At 41.7% G+C, this 27,148-nt stretch overlaps 1 protein-coding gene across 2 annotated transcripts in view; it reads right to left on the bottom strand.

Moving 5' to 3' along the window:
- Positions 1-16,982, bottom strand: part of plekhh3 (pleckstrin homology, MyTH4 and FERM domain containing H3) — a 30,157-nt gene extending 13,175 nt beyond the window's left edge. For both annotated transcript variants that reach the window (XM_062438065.1, XM_062438066.1), the window contains exons 1-3: positions 16,336-16,982; positions 10,523-10,578; positions 1,746-1,840 (exon numbers count right to left, since the gene is read on the bottom strand). In XM_062438065.1, coding sequence (XP_062294049.1) covers positions 1,746-1,840; positions 10,523-10,578; positions 16,336-16,470 — 286 coding nt within the window. In that variant the 5' untranslated portion in view covers positions 16,471-16,982. The remainder of the gene's footprint in view (positions 1-1,745; positions 1,841-10,522; positions 10,579-16,335) is intronic.
- Positions 16,983-27,148: the final 10,166 nt, after the last annotated feature.

Genomic DNA, 27,148 nt, shown 5'->3' with positions numbered 1-27,148 from the left:
AGACAATATTTCATTACACTCACTTCAAAGTTCAAGTCTAGAATCTGTGTCATGCACACACTTAACACATCGGTAATATAATCTAAAAATCAGGCAGAAATTGACGAAAACACTGATGGCCACATATTTTTAGGCCTGCTAATGCCGTTAGCTGGCTTTTCAAGAATGTCTTTGGCATTTTAACTATGTGAATTATTACCAATATGGAATAGCAATTTAAATCCTTTGCACATAAAGTAATAATTCAAGTGAAGGAAGACAGATATGCATTTTTGACCATCTGAAACATAAATTAGAGCCTTGTGTATTTCATTAAGCTTTACATTTATATAAAAGTAACTCAGAACTAAACTTGTTTCCCCCTTTCAGATCAAATCAGACCCCATTCAGATTCAGCCGCAGTTTACTGGAGCATGAGAAGATCTGTATCATGTGAGGAGCAGTTCATCTTTACTGTAAATCAACAAAGGAATGTCAATAAACCAATGTCAACATCTCTTTCTGTCACCACTCCATGGGTTTTACAATTCATCCTCCCCTCATCAGTCACTATCTACAATGTTGGTGGCCTATTTTAGATACTGGGACAATATTCACCCTGTGTAGCCTCAGGATGCCCTGCTGAAAAAAAAGAAAAAAAAGAAAAAACCAAACAAGGGAAAAGGCCCTAATGGAGGTACTCTTGAAAACATATCCTTGTGCAGCACACAGAAAGAAAAGAGAGGGATTATCTAATGCCCTAAGGTGCTTCACTGTGGAGGCTGTAATAGTGTGTAATAGTGTGGTCAGTTGAAGGTTGGGGGCGTGGTGCAATAAGCTGAAATCCCAAGTGACAGTGTAATCAATGGCCTAATGAAGGTAAGCTGTCCTACGTTTTTGGAGGGAAAGTGGCTCCCTAATCTTCTCTTCCAAAGTGAGACAGGGACAGAGAGGGTACAGCAACGAGGGAGGGGCACTATCCAAGAGTGCATGGTAACTGCTGTCAGAATTAGGCAATCTGACTGCCGCCATTCCAAACAGGACGTAACTTATCCAAGTGCTGGCATTTTACTGCTCCCTTGCAGAAGCAGGCCAAGAAAAAAGGAGAAGAGAAAAAAAATCACACAGAAATATCCTATGAGATCATTCCTCAAAAGCATCAGACACGCAAGACAGCGCTCCTGATGCCAGTAGCTATCTTTACATGAACACACACAGAGCGAGGTGAGAGTGGGAGCAGCTGTGGGCCACATGTGGCCAGAGAAGAGTTGGCTACAGGGGGACAGAGCAGCATGAAGTTGCGACACTACTTATTATATACAATTACGGTAATGAAATATATACTAAACTTAATGAGATGAAGTGCACCAGCTTAACCCTGCAAGAACTTATTCATTAACTGAAGAACAAAATAGGGCTTATTTTAATTTTTGATTCATCTATAGATCAGTTTTTTGATTAATTAGTTTGCAAGAGCCCAAGGTGACATCTTCAAATAACTCCTTTAGTCTGACCAGCAGTCCCAAATGCGAAGGTATCAATTAGCATTAATATAAAATGAAAAAAGGAGAATGTTTCTCATTTTTGTTTAGAGAATCAATCAATAATCAAAAATTCTGTGCATACCTTTTCTGTCAACTGATTAATGTATTAATGAATTACTCATTACAGTTCAGCAGTATAACACGGCTCAGTGTAATCACATATTTGTTCACAACAGGTGGACCAGGTGTAATGATTGCGTTTGTTTGATGAGTCAGACTCACCTTTAACCAGCAGTTCTGGATCTTCCTCCAGGCCCATTTTATTCTTCTCAATGATCAGGCTCTTCATCTCGTCAGAGACTTCTGAGACAGTGTGCCTGTGTTGAAGAGCAGACAGAGAATGTAAATAACTCTGCTTCCCTCTCAACTCAAGTCTTCCCCTGACTACTCCCTCCTATTGGATAACTAATTGGCCCAGAGACACACAGTTGGCTGTGAAGCCCCCCATGTGACACTGAGCCAACTACAAGCCATTCTGATACTCTTAGGTGGGGGTCACACAGGGGGGACTGGAAGAAGTTCCATGAATATCTGTCCTCCCGCGTTCTTCCACTTTCCCTCCCTAGCAGCACGCAAGCACACAAACACTGTGTGCACACTGTTACATACCACGCCACTGTGGACAGCTCGTCTCTCTTTTATCACTTTGGCTGGCGAGCCGGGTGAGCGACTGAAAATAAACGTGACAGAGCGACGCCGGCCTGACTCCCAGCCAGCCACCTCACGCTGGTCGGAGGAAGGCAGAAGGTTCAATAGGTCACAGCCATGAATAGTTAAAACCATAAACATCAAAAACATCTGTAAATCTGCTGAACCACTGTTCTTTCTTTGCTTCTTTAATGCCTCACTATCATGTATACAGCCACTACTCCACTTCAGCGTTTGGCTGGGCAATGCTGTGGACAAACATAGACTTTGTTATCTCAGGCTAAGGCCCATTTCCAGTCTATTAGATTGTTTAGAGGTTTTATCTGTCCTCATTTATTTATCTAATTATTCGTTTATTTTCTCTGTTTCCTGGGTCTAACTAGCATGTGAGGTATACAAGTGACAAACCCCTCCTTCCTTCCTGTCCTCCGCCTCCTGGGATCACTGCTCAGGAAATGAATCTAGCCCTCACTCCCAGGGATATCTGGCCTCCAGTTTCCTAAACCTTGGCCAGCTGATTTATGTCCTTATTGATCTGATAATCTCAAAAGGTTCCTCCTCACGGAAGACAGCAGTAATCAATGAGTCTGAATATAGCCTTATCTGCTTTGACTCAGCTTACATGACCGCAGAGGCCATTTCCTTTCTTTCCGTGTGTGCTGACCCGATCCTGTCTATACCATGGTTTATCTAATTGACCCTGTACTTTCAAGTAGTGCTTACTATGCATAAAATGTGTTTGCTTTATGACATATATCTGTAGTGGGGGAACCTAAACGAATGGCATCATTCTCTAAATAAAGCACATGTTCAGAATCAGTGAAACTCTATATTGTGGGCCAGTTTTTCTGTATGTGTATATGAACTGGTCCAGAGCATCGCCAGAAAGCAGAGGTGAGAAAGAGAGATTCAGGATCGTGTCACATTATACTCTGTCAAGCTGTATAACTAAGCCTGCTCGCCTGCTACAGCAACAGCCTTTGGGGACCTCTAACAGTCACTGCATCCACAGTCACCGCTTAAAAGGCATTAAAATAAACACAGAAATGTGAGGACGTCTCTTATTTGAGGTTGTTAATAACCCCTGCTACATAACGGAGACATGCACATAGACAGGCAGTTAGTCTATATGCAGCCCAAACGGGACAGGGATTAGATCTATAGAAAAACTACACCCAGACAGGATAATATAGCCTGGTGTGCACAGTGGGGGTGTTTATATTCAATGTCTTGGATTATTGTGTGCTATATCTGTGATGGGCTTGCATCCAATATGTCAAGAGCAATATAAAAAAGAGCATTCCTATACTAATACTGTTTTGGCTTTAATACAGTGCTGTTCAGGATTCAGCTATTTGTAAACCTTTTGATAGGTTTGGGTGTACGGCTTTTACTAAGTTCTTAGAAAACATTAGTTCATTTCAAAGTGGTGATCAACAAAAGTCAGGTTGTCCTGTAAATCACGATAGATTTTAGATTAATTTGAAAAGTATTGAATCAAAAGAAAGGTAATCATTTCCTGCCTCATAATACATATTAGTTACATGTCAATTATGCAAAACATCTAGCAGTTGGTAGGTGTAAATACATCAACTATAGTTTTCTATGATGAAATCCATTTTGATTTGGTAAGGAAATCTCAATTTAGCATGCATTAATATTTTAACTTGGCCTTGTCTGAACTTAAGAACTGAACTGATGTAACCAGCTGCAAGATTTGAACCAATGCAATAAAAAAGTGACACTCAATTTCACAGTTTAATACGAAATTATGTGACACATGGCAGTCCATCTTGAAAGGATATCAAATATATCAACATTATGTATTAGATGAGATAGATCAGATCAAATTTGGCTCTTGTGTGAAGATTTCTAAGAAATGTGGGTATTTTGCAATGCTGCTAGCACAGAGAGAAATCTGGTTCCCTGCCCTTAACTGTTCCCATGTATAACTTGAAATATTTTATAAGTCAACTTTAGTGCATCTCTTAGGTCATGTTAAGAGGAAGGAGGGAGGAGGAGGAGGAAGCAGAGGTCCAAACCCAGGTTTTGACCTTTAGCAGTACACACTAGCCTGACCTTCAATTTAAAATGCTGGCTTGGCAGCGTCATTTTTACCATTGTGTCCAAAAACCCAGGCTAATGTCCAAGATTTCCCTTTGAGACTGGCTGGAAACCCCAGCAGTGTAATGCTGTCTCTACAACAAAATCTGCTTAGTGTCTCATTATAAAAACTGGTGCCATTATGACAAGACATTTCTCATAATGTTACAAGATCCTTTCTTTCATACTTCCTTTTTTTCTTCCACGTTTTTTCATATTATTTACCCTCAAACTTTTGTCATCATAAGAGGTTGTAAGTTTAAGAAGATAAGTTGGTATGCCGTTGTAAAATGTAAAAGATGCAATCACACACACACAAACCATATACATAGTGCATAACTCTCTGTAGTTACTTAACATGAAGTGCTACCTCAGTTGCCCAGGTCATATGGTCTGGTTCTAGTCTTTAAAATGTTTCACCAATTATCCAATAAGCTTTGAAGATTGAACCAGAACAGACACAATAACATGGTTTTGGTTTCATATGCTTCCAGAAAAACCTTCTTTTAAGTGTTCTGGCGTGTCCTAAGCCTTACACACACTTGGGCCTTGTCAGTATTACTCTGACATTCAGTCTAAACTGTCTTTCTAGTCACACTCCACTCAATCTATGGTGTACCAAGATAAAAGATGTGCTGACAAATAATTCACGTTGTACAACTTGGGGGAAATGTTTGTGCGCTGTTGATGTGGGGGCTTTGACTCTCCACAGCTGTCCAGCAGCCTTACAACCCCCACCTCCACTCAACCCCCCCCTTCCACCCTCTCCATGCTACCGCCCCCACATTCCCAGAAGCCCCAGCAGAGGCCATGACGGTGGGGCCTTTGGTGGGCAACTTCCTGTGGAGTGCAGGAAACAATTTGACATGGGGATTAGACAGCACGGAGAATAGAGTGAGTGCACATCTACAGACAGCATCTTTCTCGCTCTCTGTTGCCCTCCCCTTGTGGACTAAACATCAGCTGCTGCGGAGGGAAGAACAGAAGAGGTGCATCATTTTAAATGTCACACCACTCATCTGTTAAAGCCGGTCATGTGTTGAAAATCAAGGTATTTCCTCTGCCCTGTGGTATGAGTCTTGATTGAGATGAAAACACTGGTAGTTTTCCTTTTACAAACACTGACAAATTTCAGTAAAAGTGCAACCTGGGTTACGGGCAAAATACCTTTGCAATGATTTGTTTATGAAAGTGAAGAGGAAAATGTCCACAGCCCAGATTGCATAGGTCAGCTTAGACCAGCAAACACAAACTGCAAGCTTCCCGCAAAGTCAGAAAGAGGAAGTTGTGAAATAAAAAATCAGAAACGACGTAACATGGTTAAAAATAAGGAAAGAATTTCCCTATAGAAACCAACAAATACCATTCTATGATACAGCTAGAGCATTTATTGAGATCCTGTATAGGCGTGCCAGGTGCAAATGTTCTCTATGCCCTGTACGTTAGTGAGAAACTTTGTATGGTGCAAAGAGGAAGAGGAAGAATAAAAATCACCTAGTTGTCTGGTATGTTCATATAACTCCAGGCCAACTGTCATGTACAATAGTCTCTGATAATGATGAACTCTCTCCTTCCACCTCATCAAAAGATGACTTTTTTAAACGTCTAGTTACTTGGTATTGTCTTGTATGACACGTTGATGGTCTAGTATACTAAAAATTGCCATTCAATCCCAAAAATATGTCTTAATACATAAAACAGTATGATGGTATGTTAAGAAATAATGGTCTTAAATATACTAATGCTATACTTCAATACACAGCTACTGTGTTATTAATGGCCCTAAACACCCACATCAGCATTTTAGATTAAATTTGGCTGACCTCTGCTCAGATTTAGTTGGGAGGAGATTTATTGGCAATTACCTGAGTGATAAAGGTTTAAGTTGTTCCGCCCTAACAGGTGCAACAAAACTAACAGGAGCGTCAGGGAAGTGTCAGTCAAGTATGGTTTATACACACCCATGCAGTTCTGAAAGGAGGTGTAATCAGCCATAGTAAGTGCAAATACCTTGGTGGCTTTGTGGGTAAGTAGTCAGCGTTTCTTTATCAGCATGAAGCAATTAATTTAATGTCACTGCACTTAAGTGCTAGCTACATCAGTACAACCTCAAGACTTGTAGATCTTGAGCTGGCCTCCGACCATGCCCTGTCTTCCACTGTCATTATGTGATGAGTACAGTTTCCAGTAAGCATTTACATTGTTCAAAAATACTTCAGTAATCAGTGTCTCTACCCTTTTCTCTGCTCCAAACAGCTATAGATCTACTCAAATCAACAGCAGGTCAACACAACATGACACAAGCATACTGTCTGCAGTCCTTTCATGGTGACAATGATGGTGACACACTTAAATTCACCAAATATGAGCAGCGCCATGAGTTGATTAGTTCTTGTCTGTCTGGTGGTGGCTGCTGGAGTGATGAGTAATTGATTTCAGTCCAGGGTCTAATCAAAACGCAGAGAAGGCTAATTAAAGTTAGAAAAGTAGTGTCCTTGCTCTTGGGCTTGGATGACCGCAGTGGAAACAGTGGAGACATGTTCCAGCATACAAAGTGGGTCCTTGTGACCACGAGGAAATGCACGGTTGCAAAAAATGACCCTTGCACGGATGTGTCACAGAAATACTTTGGAGATTTATCTGATGGATGAAAAACCCAGATGGGTCCAAAAAGGCATTTAAACAAATGACCTCAAACTGGCTGCTTTTTTGATGTCCAGCTCCATTAGAACTCATGTACTTGACATGTCAGGCATGCATCAAGTTAGCCACAGTTTATTAGATATCCAAACATGCACCAAGGATAAAGAACACTATCTGAGACAACATTAATTTAAAAAAAAAAATGCAGGGGGTCATACTGTCGCACTAAATAATCACGGTTTCTCTTTATAGAAATCCATTCCTCTCTCTCCAGTCCCTATCCCCTCCCCCACATTGCATGGGCTGACTGCTTGGGCTTCCAGCTGAAGCTGGGCTGGTGGGAAAATGGGAATGTGGTGATTAAGACTGGGCCTATATGACCTCCCAGCTAAAAATACGCTGTTTACTCAAGACAACTGCCAAGAAACTCTGGACTAGGCAGAGGGGAGAGGAAAAAAGTCATGTTTTGAGAAAGGAGGAGGGGGAGGGGGTTGGGGGGTGGGGTGGTTGTGTGTGTGACAGGAAGTCTGAGTTTGTGACTGAAGGACAGTGTGTGATCAGCAAGAAACTTCATGATAGAGAGTTAGGGATTTTAAAAAAAAGTCTGAATGAAGTCGCTTTGCTGGTAAAACTTGATGTGAATTAAAACTTTCTATATTTGCTGATGTTGTAAACAGGCCAAGTTTGTGATGGTTGGATGGTTGACAGACAGGCCGACAGACACTCAGACAGGCAATTACCAGGGGCCCACTTGTTGTGAAGTTTTTCACACAAAAACCCACATATTTCATGCATACATACATTAAATACTTTCTGAAACAGTGGTCTCTTTCAGTCATGAAAGCGAGCCTGGCAGCCCACACCAAAAAAATGTCTTTTTGAAGGTTTTTGATGGTCAGATGCCGTCAGAGAAGAAAGGGGGCTAATGAGAAAGCAGATGGAACAAATGGTGAGAAAGAGATGGAGAAGTCCTCAAGTGTTCACGTTCCTTCCGGTACAGTTTGTACTCTGCTCTGCCCCAACTATGAGAAGGAACTTGAGAGCGAGGAAAGTGGGAATGAAAAAATAGTGATGATGTAAGACAGAGTGTGAGCATAGCAGGAGAGAGCAAGCTGTTTGGCACTTTGCACTAACTGAGCGAGACAGACAGAAGGATCTTGCATTGTCTTCATGAAGAGATACATCCATCACACACCTTGACTAAGCTGCCTGCAACCGAGAGGGGTCTGTGCAAACACACAATCTATTACAGGACAACTGACATAGGCCAAGCTGATGTTATCACTTAAAAACTTTGTTTCCTGCCTCTCCAGCTCAGCCTCTGCAGTTTCATTTTTCATTTCATTGATTTATGTATGAGGACAACACAAATTAATCAACGTTCCTGTAAATGTGCCAGCATTAGCCAGTTGGCTGATTCTCAACTGCAGTGCTTTGGCGAGATGTTTCAAACCAATAAAGTGATAAAGTTTACAGAACAAAGAAAACAAGGCACCATAAAGACAGTTACAGCAACAAAACATCTGTCAGCTTAAAGGGGGCAGTTCATTCTTTTGTTTTAAACATAACAAAATTATGATCAATTGCATTGTAGTATGTTTGATATAATTCTTAATTTTAGATGCCAGAGTTTTGATTTACAAGTGATAAGAGTGCATGCATCATACATCACCATGTCCAAATATGAAACACAGGCCTACAATACAGTCTCCTAAAATCAACTTAATATAAACTTTCATCTCCCACTGCTTGTCACTGTCTCATAAAATATATTTTAATAATTGTACAACTTTTCACATTGTGATTGTTACAGATGAAAATCTGGACTAGCTTGTTCCGTTTCACATTTTTAGACACACAGCAAGGTGTTTCTCACATTCTATCCATGTGTAATTATTGCTCATGTCAGTACTATGATAAGAAAAGACAAAGAATTTGACTGTGGACTGTTTTAACTAAAGACTCGAAAAAGCATAAAATTATACAAATCACAGTACAGTCAAATATAGCATCAACGTATATTCTCATGCAGCTTTAGTATATGATATTCAAAATATGCTGGTAATACTCCACACGTGTCTGTACCCACCACATCTGTTTTGACAGAGGCGGGCCTATCTCCTTTCCAGCCTGACCATATCATGCCAGCAGCATGACAAATTATATGAGCATTTCCAAATTAACCTCAATCCAGTATGGTGAACATAACCCCCCCCCCAATTCATCACCATCACATCTCAGCCACTATTCAAACCAATGAGATTAATATCAATATTAATTCAATGGCTCAATAAAAGTACAAAGTAAACCAGAGCTGCCCTGTCTGTTACTTGAGATAAATGGATATGGCAGGATTTACTACATCACAATGCCCTCACTTATCAGAGCCTGGCTTGGCTTTCCCTCCATACAGCTGAACATCTGGGCGTGTCCTGTCATTGGCCAGGTAATGACCAAGCACCACGCTCTCTAATCTTTGCACTCAGTGTGATGATTACAGCCAGGCTTTTAACACACTCCCTTAAAAACCTGTAGTTAATTATGCCATGTGGCCTGAGGCCACCTTCACAATACTGCAGAAGTGACACACACACATACACACAGCCGAGCCACACCTCATCTGGGAGTGCTGCTGAGGTGGGACTGAGTCACTCAGTCCAGTTAGCCTACCTCACTCCATACTTCTCTTTCTTCTTTCCCTCAAGCCTCAAGAAATGGCATGTCCTGTATGATTCCAGCAAAATGTCTCAGCTTCCCTACCCACTTCCTGTGGCAGCTCTCTTCTTATAGAGAGTTATTGCAGACACTTTTCTATTCATTTGATGTGTATGACAAGTCAAGCTTTGTGACTCATTTGTGAGTCGGCAGATGTACAGTAGAGATTGTGGACGAGGGAAGAGGGGTGGGGGGATGATAAAGGCACAATGCCAGAGATAGACTGGACCAGATCCTGGCTACATCACTGTCTGAGATCACAGCCCAGCACTAATAGTCTGGATCAAGCCCTCCATGAATCACTCTTTTTTCATTGTCACTAGTATTCACTTGTCAACCACATGCCCATTTGAATTTCATTGTTCGTGAGAAGCATAGTGGGTTCTTGTTACCAGCAGTTTGAGCCTTCAAATAAATCATGTGATTGAATTTGTGGATCTGGAAACTGGACAGTTAGCCTGGCATTACAACTATGAATGGTCACAATAGTCTAGGTTCACAATTGATATACTATAGGCCAATGTAGCCTCTAATGACATCTGAGTCATTCTTTGAAATCACTCACACAGCCAAGAGACTAATGTGTGAAAACCGACATTATTTATAGACAATCAAAGAACCACTGCAGCTTGAAAATGTCAGATCATCTGTCAATAAACATGTGAGTGTGTGGTGTATGTGTGCACATGTGTGGATATGAGGTCAGGCACATGAGATAACATACACCGTGGAGGGAAGTGAAAAATCAAGTGATTGGCTTATAGTTATACATGTGCCTGCCTGAGGATAAATACAGAAATCCCCAGAACGCAGAGGAAGTATATAAGCAAAAGAAGGAACTATAACTTCCTAAAATTTGTGGAAACAAATCTGGTTCTCTCTCTCCTTACCCATTTGTTCCGTTGGCTGTGCAAGTTGGTTGAGAAACAGTCACCTCAGCTGGACTCTGTCAACAGAAGAGAGAGAATAGGGTAAATAGATGATAATGCAACACAAACAGTAGTCTGTCCGTGTAACTAGTTCACAGGTTGAAGTGATCCCTCAAGGGTTTGCCTTCAGTGGCCATGTTACAGTAGAGCATGTGGCCGTTCCTGGCAGTCTAAGCACATAGCTGCTCTGTTCCTGTAATGCTTGGCTTTCACTTGCAAGGGGTGAGCTGGTGGGGAGAAATATGGCATGCAAAACAGCCTCATTTAATACAGGAGTGGGGAACAGAGGAATCTTTTGTGCAATAGCTGCGTGCACCCCAACCAGCAAACCCCAAAAGCTTTTATTCAGATCAGTCATTTCTCTGAAAATGTTGTTAACCTAAAAATAACCCAGGTCTTAAAGATTGCCCTCATAACAAGCACAGTTGCCTTCATCTTCTCTATCCACATGTTTATATTGCCACAGGTTAATGGTAAGGCTGTTCGCATGATGAAAACAAGTGAGTAAGACAAAGACCTCAAGGGGAATTGTATAGAGACAGCATTTGCTTGGTAAAATGAAGGTGTACTAATGATAGTTATCTGATGAACACAGCCACAAATCTTACACAAATTACAAGTTAAATGTAAGAGAAGTGATCTCAACTGCGAGCCAGCTAGCTTTCTTGGACATCAGTTTTGTATGAAATCGGGACCGCCACTGGCTGACACATCAAATTAAATTTCATGGGCCGAAAAATGAACTTTTCTTTCCAGGACTCCTCTGGTAAGCAGAAGATGGGAGAGGATGTTTCCTTTCACAGAGTTTAGGCCTCTAGATTCCCAACCTGACCTTGGAAAACCCCATCAGACATCAGAGCTTGCCTGTGTACAATTTGGACTGATTCCCTGGTGTGCAGGGAAGCACTGTGTGTCCCCATGGCCTGACTTGTTGTCTCTGTGAGCCACAGCCTTGAGCGAGCTCCTGTGGCTGCCCCAGCCCAGCTCGCTGGTGTTGGCCTACCTGAAACACTATCCAGGTCAGCTCTGGGCCCCCTCACAGTTCACACACCACACTTTACTACTGGGCAAACTAGCCTAAGTATAGCCCTTGCCCTGCAAAAACAGTCTACTGCTTCTTTTTGGATGGCTCAAAAATAACAAAGAAAACATGAACTGCAAATTTATAGGCTAGTATGGAATCTGTGTGATATTTATAAAGGCCAGTTCAGACCGAAGAATCGCAACAAGTCGAGAAGAAATTTGCAACTACTTGCAATGCGCCAGTCTGCAACGTTCAGAAACCTGCCAGTTTACACCAATGCAACTAGACCAGACAGTGTATCGTTTCCGTAGCAACCACTCTCTGTACTTCTGTTCGAACTGCCAACTTTTCCGTAGCTGGACAGCGTATTAAAATATGAATAGGGATAGTGATAGTGAGTTACTTGCTACAGTTGCAGTTCTAGTACTGATGAAACAGGGTCCAGAATTTGAATTGTACTTTTATTGCAAATTAGCAAATTGCTCATTTTAAGGCTTGATTCATACAAACATGACTCGATCTGCAGACTTCGCTACGAGCTGATTGGCTCTTGAAACAGGTGACATGCCTTACGTTCTAAAACCAGTCACTGGAAACTTGACAAGCTGAGTTGTATGCGACACCACTTTTCCCTACAATGTTCTAAAATGGTTTTGTCTCATTGTGAATCTTTGGTCTAAACACACAAAAGAGGAAAAAATTAGGGTTTGGATTATGAGATCTAATTAATGTTTAACTCAGGGAGAGGTACTGTACTGTAAATGTCAAACCAGACAGACAAGAATAACTGAACATTGTCAGAGAGCGTCTTGTGAATGAAAGAGTGTGAACGGTAATTCCCTACCTCTGTCCGTTAACCATAAATGATTTAGCCAAGCTAACAGCCCCAGAGTAGAAAAGTCTGACAGACAGCCATGGCTGAAAATGACAAATCAATAAGAATCACATCAATGACTGCAAAGCTGTAATTCCATGATATAAACTAATCAAATGATCAATAAACTAAATGGGTCAGGAAGATCAAGTTAAAACATTTTGTGTAATTCTCCACAAATCGTGACTTTTACGTGAATTTACAGTAAAATTGCTTTCCAATGGAGTTCATGGGCTGTGGGATGAGGAACAAGGATAGCGTGCGATGCAGAGCCCTGGCAAAAGCTCTCCCTTTGGACGGGCAGGGGATGAATCACTCCAGACTACAGCAGAGCATGGAGGGAAAGAGGGAAAGATGCCGTGATGTGTTCGTTCCGTGGCTGACTTCCGCTCTCGCTTTCCCTTCGTCTACTCTCTCTCTCTCTCTCTCCCTCCAGCTCTCCTGGGAGGCTGAGTAACCAGGAGGAAATGCTTGGGCTCAGCCAGTGTCGGCCTGAAGACCAGATGTGTGGCCTGGAGGTGGTGAGGCAGAGACGCAACGGAAACCAAATATAAACCAGCGTACCATGACACCTCTGAAGACAGAGGGCAGTAGTGATGGTTAATAAGACCCGCTCACAGCATAGTCGAACTGTGCCCCTTTATAACAGGATGCACTGCGGTACTCTGGTCCCCGGGCCTGAACACTTTGTGGTGGTAGTTTAGTGGTAAACGTGACTTCACGTTGCATACAAAACTGAATAAAGTTTCAGTGGAAACATGGAAAGAAGAGAGAATGACGGATGTCCTGTCCTAAATTTAGTGACTTGCTGTCCCAACACTGGAGGCATTCAGCTCAGTGTGACTGTTTGGGCAGCTGTTGGAGCGCAGTTTCTTTGAATGAGGACTGTAAACATGCAGGGAAAGACTCTGCTCTTAAGGGCCAAGCCTACACAAGCGTCAGCACTGACTCATGATTCCAACCTCAGTGAGAAGAGTCCTGGCAAGGAACAATGTGTCACCTATGGCTTTGGTGCTTTGTGGATGCTACACTTCATGGCATCCCCTGGCAGCATGTTGGAAACGAAGCTGGAGATTGTGGTGAAGGTTTTGGATGTTTTTAGCGAGGGAGACTCCACCAGACCTCTGGGTTATTGTGGTCATCTCTGGCAGGAGCTGGACAGAGGCCTACTAAATGGAGTATTTGAGCATTACAAAGCCCAAAAGACACACACACATACGTCCAGGGAGGTCTGACCTGCTGTATGAAAATGTGGCTTGTCAAGCTCTGAATGAAATGGAGCTCTCTGGATAAACGATGGAAAGTTGCCCTGAGGGGCTTTCCCTGGGAATCATTGTAGACCTTGTAGATCTTCATCCCTCACTGTAGACCATCTTCATCCCCTTACCCTCCCACCATGGAAAACAAAACAGTATAAGCTAGATCTGTATATTCTGAGAGGAGGGGCCCTCGGGAGCATAACAAATTGCGTTGGCTGAGAGTAGGTCAGCTGATGAAATTGGAATAGAGTGGTTCAGCTGTGGTCTTAATTTTTTGGCTCAGTGTGAACTATTGATACAGATTTACAATATCCAGTATAAATCAGTGACACAGATCAAGAGGAAACAGGATTTGTGGAAGTGGATTGATTACATTCAAGCAGGAAGTAGGATCAATAATCAATAACTTCAGGTCACCTGGGAGCATTTATAATAACAAAAAATGGCTTGTGTATTGCAAAAGTGCAGTTTACTGCTTTTTTTTAACGGGGTAAAACACTGTCAATTACATCAGTCAATAAAGTGGGTCCTCCCATTAAGAAGTAATCTGATAAACTGAACAGGCCCAACCACATGATAGATTAAGAGGAAATGTTCCTCCAAGGGAAATACTATATCACTCAGATTAATAGAGGCACACTATTATTTTTATGGCTCAAGACAAATCAATTCATATTTATGAATATTTACGAGCAAAAAATCAATAGAACTGAGAATACAATCAGTGATATAACACAGCCATAACAGAGATCAGCACTAAAGACAAATAAGCACTGAGAGCAACACATTAGACAATTGTTTTGCACTACCATACCTAAGCTTATACCAATACAAGAGGCAGCTTTCTCTTACAAAATATTATTTTGTAGATGTTACATCCGTGTGAATAGCTGTTCCTCTTTAAGAGAGACTCAAGACTGGCCAGAATGCAAATCCCTCAATCAAGGTCATTTCATACAGCCACATTCCTCTCCAAACATCACATCCACTATTTAATGAACCAACATTAAATCTTAGTGGGGCCCAATTCTGCAAATGGAGCATAAATTGCATTTTTAACAAGAGATCCGGTAAAGATACAGGAAAAGGAGATCTCTGTGTCTTGTTTTAAAAGGGCCATCAGGCGTCTCCATTAGTGCATGTTCCTATGATCTTGTATTGATTGCAGATATGGAGCACCAATGGCCAGCCAGATGGTATATTATGACCAAGACGGGGATGTTTGCCAAGAAGACGCGAGCTACACACCAACACCTCTCTGGATACCCCTGAGCAACAGATGTTGGTCTTATCTGGCGGTTGCTGGTACTGTTAGACTTCTGTTGAGGCAATAACTGTGTAAAACTTATCTGCTCCCAACGTTTTCATGCAAATCGCTATGGTGCCACACTGGTTGGTTGCAAGCAGACAAAAGGGACAATAAATAGATAAGCAGGATATGCAAGTAGTGGCTCCAGGTGGTATTAGTTTCATTTGCAAGGGCATACTGTATTATTGTATTTTTACAATACCTCCTCTGATATTGTTGTGTAGGAACGAATATTGTTGCTTGCTTGTTTGTTTATGTGAAGTCGGGTCTGTAGAAACTGAATTGCCCCTCTGGGATAAATAAAGCTGAATCTGAATCTGTATACTGTTAGTGTAATAATGTCTCAGCAGCACAGAATACCTAAGCCTATTATACCAACAAATCCTGCAGATAAAGTCAACAGTCTAAACATGTATGAGAACTTCCTCCCTAAAAAGAGTGAGCAATGTGAAGAAAAGCACCCAGGTCCAATAAATACTTGAAAATATAAATTTTTGTAAGAGACTGTACATAAAGAGCTGTGCATTGGGTCATACAGAAAGAGCCTACCTCAATTCAAGGCAACAATGCCCCCTCACAAGTGGGTGGACAATGCTGAACTCTCTGTGCCTGATCAGATGACTAACATTACAGAGAAGACAAGGCCGCAGTCTTATTTGCAATTGAGCGAACGGAGGCCAAACACACAGGATCAGTTCAACACACTGGTTTTTACAGCTTGCATCAGAGTGTGTGTGTGTGTGTGTGTGTGTGTGTGTGTGTGTGTGTGTGTGTGTGTGTGTGTGTGTGTGTGTGTGTGTGTGTGTGTATGTGTGTGAGATTGCTCAATGTTTCCCGAGCCTCCAAGACCATGCTAACCTAAACGTCAAAACTGGGCAGCAGCTGCACATTCAGTGTCCTCCATCAGTGACAGAGGTTTGCAATGAACATTGAACCAATTGAGGACAGACAGGTTAACATGTGAACTCATATGTGAAGAATTGCAACTTCAAAATAAGGCAATCTTATGCACTCAGGCTGCATTTCTTATCATGTCTTAAAGTCCAGTGCACATTTGCTTGTCAAAATTAATACCTGTGTGAGTGTAACCATGTATCTATTTGCACAAAATTGAAATTAAGCCCCTATAGATGACCCTGTTGTGTGATATGTTATAATGCAAAGGTATGTGCAAGATCACAGAGCAGTTCTTACAGTCACACTTGACATTTTAAATATATACTCTATAAAATGATATTATTATGATATGTGCAGCCTATCTATAAAGACGTGATGCACAGGGTTGTGGTGCAGGTGGAGAGTTTTTACCCGTCCATTGGAAGTCAAGTCCTCCTTGTTGCGCAATTCAAAAGACTCTTCCTCCTCTTTCTCCCCATAGTCCCGTCCCAGCAAACTGAAGCCCTGCCTGCAGCACAGAAACCAGCAAACCCCTTGCAAAGGCATTCAAATGAGGTTAAGTGTGTCGTCTTCTGCTATCCAGGTCGGGGAAATCAACATTCACGGTGCTGTCTCGGCCACAAGTAAGTCCAAGAGCTGCGTGAGAGCATACAGGATACCCTCTCCATAGATATCCAGCGAGGAGGATGAGGGGTAGCATAAGCTTACTCTATCCTCTTTTTTTTTTGTCAAAGAGGCTGTAAAAAAGAGAGTTGTCTAGTTAGTTAACTGTACATGACAGCAGTTATACTCCAGCAAAACTGGTTCAAGGAAAATCCTCCCCCTCTTCCAGGGACTCCGGTTGCTTCGCACACGACACCTTGCTGTCCCTGAAACAACTTCACGAGAGTGCGACCAAAGTGCAACAAAAATGATTTACTTTCCCCCAAAATAATGGCACAGAAGAGGAAAAGCACGTCGAGCTGAATCCATTTAACAACATTGACGGTGTTGCTGCCAAAAAATGTTTATAAACATTTGGTAAGTAACCCAGAAGCGCACCTCTGTACAGGAGCGAATGTCTGACTTTCTGAGTTTGAACAAAAGCGTGCTGCAGCTGGGACAGGGTCGTGTGGGAGGAGTTACCCCGCCTACCGACCTCACTTCTGTGGCCCGATTGGCTCTATAGAGACACTCCCCGGATTGACACGCCCATAACACACGCCCGTCCACATTGACAGAGCATCACATGTCATGATAGTAATAAAATAATCCAAATCATCAAGATGACCCCGAAATACTTTAATACTCATCAGTGGGGTTTAAAAAATAAATCATTACACACGAAGGAAGCTGCAGTATTCATGTAGGGAATCCAATATCCTGTCTTTACATCTGTAACAGTATCAGATATGAATCTGAAAACAGTATTAATAATGAAGCCATGAAAAAAACTTAAAATGTAGCTTATTTTACTCCCCTTTATGGTGTTTTAAATCACTGTTTCCCATTGTATGATATTAACAAATTCATTCTCATGGGTGCTCAATAATATGATATGGTATTTGCAATATACTTTGATTTTCTCATAAAACTGAAAACAATCTTGGTTAGTAAAAAAAAAAGCACATTTGAGCATTTTTGGCATGACTTTGGAAATTATTAAAAATTGTATGTATAGTAAGGAGAAAACATTTTGATAGTGGTATTGCACACACACACACACACACACACACACACACACACACACACACACACACACACACACACACACACACACACACACACACACACCGATGTCCTAAGTCACTTCTGGGGACATCATATAGAATTACATTCATTTCCTGGAGACTGACCCTAACCCTAACCACAACCACTACTTGCCAAACCCTAACCCTAACCCTTACCATATTACCATATTACCATATTACCATAACCTTAACCTAATCCTAACTTTTAACCACTGACCCAAAAGTCTGCTTTTTCAGTTTTTTGTCCCCAATTGGACAAGTTGTCCCCAATCAACTTCTTTTAAGTCTGAAATGTGTCCCAAAAAGTAGCCTATGACAGAGCCTGAGATGCACACACACACTCTTCCCCCACTCTTTCCTCTTCCACTTTGCCGAACAGTCTATAAAGATACAGCAGTATAGGAGGTAGGAAGACTGGTGCTAAATCCAGACACGTGATCTATCCAGCCCCCTCGGTGCTCATGCTTATTTCTCCCTTAATATCCCTTCATTTCCCCTTCTCTGCTTTGTGCAAACTCCCCCCACACATCTCAGTCAGCTGGCTTTAACTCATTCCTCACCAACAAGAGCTCTTAGCCATTGGTCTACCCACTTTAGCTTTATGGATAAACTCTGGTTCCGTTCTCCCCACAAACACACACACACACACACACACACACACACTCGCACACAAACATTTTGCACACACATAAGCACACTACACTTCCCATTTAGACACTTTTAACCTTTGTCCCTTCTGTTGCCCTAGGGGCTTTGTAAATCAATAAAAGGGCTCATGGATTCACCTTTTCAGCCTGGGTGTACTCAGTGTTATGAGTAGCTATCCTTACCACCCCTCATCCCATCTCAGCCACACACACACACACACACACACACTGTCTCACATTTAAACCCTCAATGGTTACAGGAGAGAGGAGATAACTATTTGAGCTATCTAATAGAATTAGCTTCATTTCCTGTATCTACTTTCTGATCGTGTAGGTGTTTATTAAAAGTTTGCTTGCCATATTCGTATGCAAGAGCAAATATTTCCTCAACTGCTTTCTTCAAAGTACAGCTCCCTCCCTGCTCTACCTCTGTCTGTATCCATTCTGCAGTATCTCTCTGGGCCAGATCCTCCCTGTCCTCCCCCATATCCCAAAACAATACGCTGGGGGCCCCTGCTCCCACAGACCTGGAGGAACATATGTTTTATTTTTAGAGCTCACTCCCTCAGCCCACGCTAGTAAAGTGAAAAAAAAAGAAAAGCCCTCCCTCCATATATGGTTTCTGAAAGAGCTGAAGTCAGTACAAAAAGCAAACGTGTATCATCCTCAAATATACCTAAATGTTGTCTGTGATTGCTTTTTTCTTACTTGGTGACAAAAGAAGCATTTGTGATATTGTCTTGTCTCTAGTAAACTCTCATATGAAAATCTCCCCCAATGTTTTGGTCTTGTAGTGTCTTCTTCTGTGCTCTCCTTGCTGTGGCATCCATACTCTTCCCCTCGTTCCAGGAGATGACATATGATTCTCCATTAACAACCAGGCACTCTCTCTCTCTCTCTCTCTCTCTCTCTCTCTCTCTCTCTCTCTCTCTCTCTCTCTCTCTCTCTCTCTCTCTCTCTCTCTCTCTCTCTCTCTCTCTCTCTCTCTCTCTCTCTCTCCCTCTCTCTCTCTCACGCACACACACACACTTACAAACACGCAAGATAACCCGATACAGTGTGTCAGGTTGAGGCACTAGATCAGGAGTAGGGCAGATGATTTGGTCGGGTTCCCAGAATGAACACAAGCCAGGCCCGATAACCTCAAACCAGAAAGTGTGAATCTAGAGTAGTTACTGGAGGCCTTTAATATGATGGGATGTTGCTGCTGAATGTTTTGGTGCTACATTGTTTGTTACATTTGCTCAGACAACAAAAATAGTGAGGTTGCAAGTTGTATTTCTAGCAGCCTCAATAAAGAGATATAACTATTTTTCTTTTGATATGCACAATCATGTGTATGTTATCTTTACTGTGGTGTTAGCACAGCTCTGCTCTCCATCTCTTCATTTTTATAGCTGGCTGGTTCCTCCCACTTCCTGCCTGCCACTCCTCTCAACACCGTTTGTTGAAATTGGCGTGTGGGCTTTCCACAGAGACGTATAGATGCAAGTCACACATGTCAAGTTGATTGGAGACAGAACAGAGCAGAGCACCGTTCCCTCCATTCTCTCTCTCTCTCTCTCTCTCTCTCTCTTTCTCTCTCTCTCTCACACACACACACTCTGTGCCTCTCTGTCTGTCTCTTACTCTTTCCCTTTTGAGTTTTTGCTCGCAGGATCTTGTTTCACTTCAGCCCGCATTGCAGCCAAGCTCTGATCTTGGTGAACCAGATTGATTGTCAACAGAAAGGGATGTGAAATCTAGTCTTCCAAGAAGCTCCCTGCATGGTTCACATTTGGGTTTTTTGTGTTATGCTCTGTTCTGAGTGGTGTCTTTGGGTGATGACTGATCAGATCTAGTACTGTGCGGTTTCTGCTTTTGAGGTTTTATTTGAAACTGAGCTTCCAATGTGGTTTGCAGGCACATAAAGACATTATTCAATAAGAAGCTCTGCGTCTGTTCTGTCTTTAGTGAGCTTCTCTTTAGAAGACTGGTCCAAGGTCAGAGTTTATCTGACAACCCCAAACTAAGGATTTAGGGTAGGAACTGACCCCCAGTGACCCCTCACCCACGACTCAGACAGGATTTCCTCCCTGCTGTGTCCAGAATTGAACTTAACCCTTATCCTGCCGTGCCACCACCAGCCCAGTCTGTTTAGGTCCAACAGGAGTTGAGGCTATGGGTTAGTGAACAGAGGACTGCTGTTTGACGGCTGTTGGCCCTTGTAATGGGATAGGTCTGCTGTGGAGCCCTTTAACTAATGCACCATTTGACCTGAAGTTCCAACTGTGAAACATCCAGTTGTGTATGTGGATTGTTTGTGACAGTCAGGCTGACTATGTGTAAACTTAGGGTGATGAAATGATGATAGAAAGATGGAACAGAATCACACAGAGGCTTGTTGCAGGGTTTCACATCAGGGACAGTGGGTGTCTAATGCACACAGTTTAGTTCTCATCAGTATCATGTCCAGTACCTTCTGTCATCCTCTCCTGCCCAGCATGCTTCAGAAAAAGAGTTTCCTAGTGTTAGCAGGAGGGAGGTGTTTCTAACCCAGGTTTTGGGCACATCTGTTCCTTGGGACTATGTGGCACACTGGCTTGTGTCAAGGGAAGGCCAGGCCAGGGAAAACATTCCCAGCTTAAACTTCTGACCCTCTCGCCCCAGTTAACCCCTTGCATCCCCCTTTCCCCCCATCTTAATTACAGTAACCCTAAGCATTCCAGGCTCTTACACACTGGCTCAGCCTGTCAACACATAAACTGCCTGCAGAACTTGTGCAATGGGTGAATAAATGGTTGGGAGGAGGCTTCTCAGGTTTTAAGAGACTGAAGGATATTCTAAACCTGAGGCATCTGTCTTGGGTGCCACTATGGATCCATTGTACCGCAGCTAGCTATTTTTACAGTACCACAGTCCGAAAAAAATACACAGTTTACACTTTGTTTGATGGGTAGCAACCTGCAACAATTTTCTGTGAAAAAGTCATATCATATCATCACTCTTTAAAAAGATTTGTGCATTTGAGTTGTAAAGCTTTGAGATATGCTGTCACCATCATTCAAGCCATCCATTAAATTCATGTAGTTATTCTTTCAGTCTTTCATAGCTCTGCACCATAATCCCCCTATTACTGGAATTTTAAAAGCTGACATTCCACCGCATTTGGAAAAATGAAAATAAGAGGAGACAATACCAGAAGCCTTGTTATCTCTAACTGTCATCAAAAGCCAAGTGAGCAAGAGTTGTGCTGGAATCAGAGAGGCAGAAAGAAAGATGTGGGATTGAGAGAGATTGATAGTCAACCAGAGCAGATAAAAAGGCAGGAGATCTGAGACTACAACATAGAGAGGAGACACAACAACTGGCAATGCAAACAAACAGCAAAGATATGCCCTCATATCGTCTGGTATTTTCACATCAAAGAGGAAGTTAAGAATTGAGACTCCTCTAGACATGTGCTTCAACATCCTTTTAGTGAACGATTTATAACATACACTCGACAATCATGAGTTTGTTAACGGACATCAGTTCTTCTTTATTCATGTATAGTTTTCTCTTAATTTTATATGGTTTACTATCACATAAATGAGGCAGCCCATATTTGAATAATTTACAGATAACATGTGGCTTTCTAGAGAAGGTGTTGTTAATGGTTGTGGCACTGTAGGTTAAAAGCTGACTGTGAGGGAGAAGATAACTTATTGACAGTTAGGGAAGGCTGGGCAGAGAGCCAGAGTCCTTCAGCTATTTTTAGGACGCTGACTGTGTGAAAGTGCGCTGAATACAGAAGGACACATTGCCAAAATCTGAACCTGTGCTGGATTAGTGGTGTCTGTGTGCACTTGTGTATGTCCACATGTGCATAAGTGTGCTTTGGCATATATGCACGTGTATGCACATGTATATTAATGGCTATGTCAAATGGATTTGCAGAATCAATGGAAATGGTCTGCTATTTGTGAAAAGGTCTAGGTCTGTGTGACTGTGCTTAGTCTTGCTCTTGTTTCCTGTGTTTAGATATCAGCTTTGAGAGTGGCTCTTAGCAGTACAAGCAGTATAATTACTGAATATGGAAAAAAGTGCCCACTGCTTTACCTCAGTCTGGGCAGCAGCCCTTCACAAAGCAACTGAGTAAACTTCAATTCCTTTGGTCCAATTTGCGAGTATCTTTACAAGGAAGCCCACCCTAAAACAGAGCTGTGCACGTCTGTGATCTTCCACACTTAAAACATTGTAAACAGGAACGGATCTCAAAACAGAAAAGCAAAAATAAGGAAAACTAAGGCTCCAGTGACAATGACTGGGAAGCGAATCTTCTCCATAATCTCTTATCTTGTTTGAATATTTTATGCTTCTATTAGTTCAGAAAAGATCTGACATTTATATCACCAGGAAATTATCAAGCATAATGTGACATTGCATACAGTGGAAGTCTGCTTTTCCTGGTTAATGAGAAAGCTTGAGAGACTATGCAGTAGAATACATGCAAAAAAATGAAAGAGAAAAAACATGCCAGCTAAGTTAGTTTAATCAGGGTGTGTTTAAGAAAATGTATCTTACTATATAAACGGTGTGTGTGTCTGCCTGTGTGTTGTCTCATGTTTCGTTCAGGACTTGATCCAAGCTGTTGCTAGGTGCCATGACCTCCAAAAGCAACATCCATGGACACAGAGGGTGAACCCTGCAAGAAGTAGGGCTGTATTTTGTTTCTGCACCCTCCCCCTACCCCAAACACACACGCTTAAACACATACACTGTATACCACAAAATCCCTATGGGTTTGGCCTGTGGCTAGGTTTGATCACTAATGGTTCACCATCAGACACAATATCTACTCCCACCACAACTAATTACCTCTTGCTGTCTTTATGACCAGATGAGGCAGAGGAGGTTCAGATCTTAAGAGGTAGGTACTTCGGTCTTTTTAACTGAGGTCTTTTTAACTCAGGACTACAGGTTTAAATAAGATGTCAGTGCAAACTGGTTTAAACACTGCCTACACTACAAACTGTAGTGTAGTGTAAGTATAAACTTTAGTATAAGAAATATGCCTCCCTTCCATTAGCTGCACCGATTGCTACCCTCCAGATGCCCCAACCCCCACCCCACCTGCAAGCTGTGAGTGGAGTGGGGCCCAGCATCGAGAGGACAATCCGTTCTGTAGCCTCCCTGCCAAAGGTACTTTACTGGAGCTCTGCTCCAAGGATATGAGCTGGGGAGGGGGGAGGACACAGTTTGCATGTCTAGCCAGATTTCCCAGTGTGTGCATAGCACAGTACTCAGCAGAACCTCTAAGAAAAGACACGCCTGACCTTAAGAATCACCCATTGCCTTGTTGCTTTTGACCCGCTTGCAAATGTGAGAAAGCTCTTGTCTAAGTTAGTTTGGAGTATTTCCCAGTGTCCCGTTGTAGCTGAATGTGAAGAGAACCATTCAGTTGTCACGTTTTGAAAACAAACACAGAAACGTTACTGTTTATTCAACCTGACCACCTTCATACTTTGTCACTTGGCGTGACCATTTTCATCTTCACTCATCATCCGCCCAGCTGCAACTGTCATTTTGTTGGTCATTTGCTACAGTCAGCAGTTCACATCAAACAAAGCCCAAGGCAGAGCAACAAAAGAGAAAAGACAGTTGGCAAACAAACTGGGAGGCAGACTAAATAACTGCGGCTTGTCTGCTGTGTGAGGGAAACACAACCCAGTGGTGTGTGTGTCACTGGCTGCGGCTTTGCATCTGTGTATGTGTGAATTTCTGTGTGAGTGTGTATGTGTGCTCATGTTGGCAGCAAACATGGAGAACAAAAGTGTCTCAGCTCCATGCATCTCCAGTAGGCCACAGCTGTTGTTGGTATTTAAACTTAACGCAGGTGTCTGTGCTGCTGTCTTTGTGGAGCTGTCGTTGTTTGTTTAACTCCTCTGTGAATAAATCAGCTTTCAAAATGTTGTGTATATGTTCATTAACCATGTGCATAAATATGGCACAGTGACAACAGTAGGTGTCATGACTTATACTTAAGCACACAAGCATTATTTGGCTGTTTTAAGAAAGTAAAGTGGAATCTGATGAGAGCTTAAATGGTTTACAGACTGTTCTACTGTGCTGACCAGGTAGACAGAAACAAAACAACCTTTCCAACTGCACTCGTGACATTGAATAAAATATGAACATTAAACAGTTAAATATGTCTGTAATGCTTTAAAACAAAGTTACAAAGTGCTTTACAATAGAGCAACCAGATAAAACAGAGAGACAATAAAAATATGCTAAAATAATGAGATTACAAGACAGAAAATGTTGATCTAGAAAACACTTGAAAAATAAAATTTGACTGGCTGAGCTGGGGTTCATAGAGGACTGTGTCTAAAATATTGATGGTGACAGGCGATTGACAAGTGGTTGAGAGCTGAATAAAGAGCAACAGTCCCAACATAGGGGACAAAAGAATGTATTATTGTCCTCAAGATGTGTGGTTGTTAAATTTGATTGAAGTCAATCCACTGGCCATTGGTTCTGTAACATTCCCTTGACCCCTGCTTTGTGTCCTAAACTCAGTTCATTGGTTTGTCCGCTCTGAAGTGTGAGTGGTCCAACAGGTTGTAGCAGCTGTCTTGGATACACCAGTTGAGCTAACACTGGGGGGTGTGGGGGATCTTCAGTGGTGGGATCTCACTCTGTGCATCCCCTACTGGGCTTATTTACAGCTGGGAATGGACCAGCAGGAGGTCATACTAGTGTATGGACACCTGAGAGCAGGCTGTTTTAATAGCTCTGTTTACAGCCGCTCAGCCGTCAGTATGCAAGGACATCAGGTTCCCATAGGTGGCAGCCAAACCAAACACCTGTCCCTGAGTCCAACTAGAGTGTAATCTTGCTGAATTCCCCAGATCCTGACACTCGTTTTTCAAACCAGCCATCGTCAGCATTCCTCACTTCTGTTTTGAGTTTGACATATCAGATACACATAAATAAGGCCAGTGCTCATCACACAAAACTTCACAGATTTCTCCATCTATCTTCGTCAGAAGTAGCACTCAGCCATGATAACAGATCAGCAGAACTATCTCTTGGAAACATCTGGGCTTGAGTCATGACTGACCCTGTTTGTGATTCGGTCTGTGTTTATGTGCCCATAGTTGTGGGTTAGGTGGTATATGTCTATGTGTGAGAATGTCTGTGTGTCTATGTGTTTATTTATGTGTTTTCATGCTCATACCCACAGCACATGTTCTATGCAGTATACAGTGGTACCCCTATGGAAAATACACACAATGCTAATGGGGGCAGACCAGAGCACAATCTGATCCCAAAAAACATCAGTCCCTGTGAGAAACAAGCTGATTGCGGGTCTCCAACTGTGAGTTTGTTTGTGCATGTGCATTTAAAAAAAAAGTTCCTTAAAAGAAAGGAGACAGGGAGAACCTGACATTTGACACTATATGTTTGTATTTTAAAGAAGTATAAAAAGATATAGTGCTAGACAAGTGAATATCTCTCGATGCATGTGAATATCTGGCAGCTTTCTCTGGTGTCAGACTCATTTTATGAACATAAAGATCATTGGCTCATTCATTTATAATTCATGTCCAGTTTCTATGCATTTTGGCAGCATTTTATATTATTTAAGATATTTAGAGTAAAGTTAAGTGGTTAATACATTGTGGAAAATTGTTGCTTATCAGCTAAATCATGCAAGCTGCTGTCATGAGGGAGAAACAGAGATCCAAATCTGAACTTTGTCTGACATCTAGTGGTCAGTTGTTGGTACTGGTACGATTTCAAGACTCCTGAAACTACTGCTGTACCTGCAAAACACAAATATAGTTCAAATACACATAAATAAAAGAAAGTTGTGAGTCATAATAATTAAAGTACGTTTATTACTCTTATGATTAACATATCTCCTTATTTATCCACTGCATTTATATTTCCATACAGCTTTTAATCAGTCTTTAAAACCTTAGTATTGACTTTTACATAAAATGTCATCCTTAAAACAATTGACCAGTGAGTATGTATTTATACACATTTAAATATATGTGCTGTATATCACTGTATTGTTTAAAAGGTAATTTGTTGAATTCCTTGAACAAATTTTTTTTTAATCACAAAAGAAGTCTTGTCAAGTCAAGTTTTGTGAATAGGTGGAATTATTTCATCCTACTCCCAGAGCTATTCACATGAAGAAAAATACACAGATTGTTAGATGAATTTGATATGACAGGAATATTATAGTATATTTTACAGCTCAAATGGTGCCAAAAGTACCATGAATTTGTGAGTGAGGCTGGTTGAGCCTGAGTTATATATGCTTTTGTTCATCAGTTTATCACTTGAGCCTCAGTGGTTTATCCCCAACCACATCATATTAGACCTTATTTGGAATGCGTAAGGTCAAATGTAAAAGGTCATTGGGGAAACAGATGGCCATCCAGCCTAACCGCAACCCTCCCATCTATAAGCTAGGTGCAGATGTGTGGGTGGAAGGGTGTACATGTGTTTGTGTGTGTCCATGCACTGTATTTCTTATCAGGAGACAGCAGAGCAACAGTTATCATAAAACAGCATTTTGTTTTGAACTCTTTCAATGTGATATTGCCTAATAGTCCAACAGAGACAATTTACTAAAGAAACAAACCAATTATGTTTGCTTGCTGTTTGACATTTCACTAGTTGAATGAAAAGCTTTATCTTAACACATGGTATTGTGTTGATAAGCCTGTTCAACCGTTAAATCTCACTTTTCTTCAAAAAAACATCAATATTGTGAGATGATTACACACTTATAAATTCCATTACACATCCTTTAAGCCTTATTTTGAAAAAAATGTGAAACATGGATCACTGCGCACTATTAAT

Source organism: Scomber scombrus, chromosome 18 (genome assembly GCF_963691925.1).
Source record: "Scomber scombrus chromosome 18, fScoSco1.1, whole genome shotgun sequence".
NCBI classification, from domain to species: domain Eukaryota; kingdom Metazoa; phylum Chordata; class Actinopteri; order Scombriformes; family Scombridae; genus Scomber; species Scomber scombrus.
Note: the sequence above shows the minus strand (reverse complement) of the source record. Positions and strands in the feature narration are given on the sequence as shown.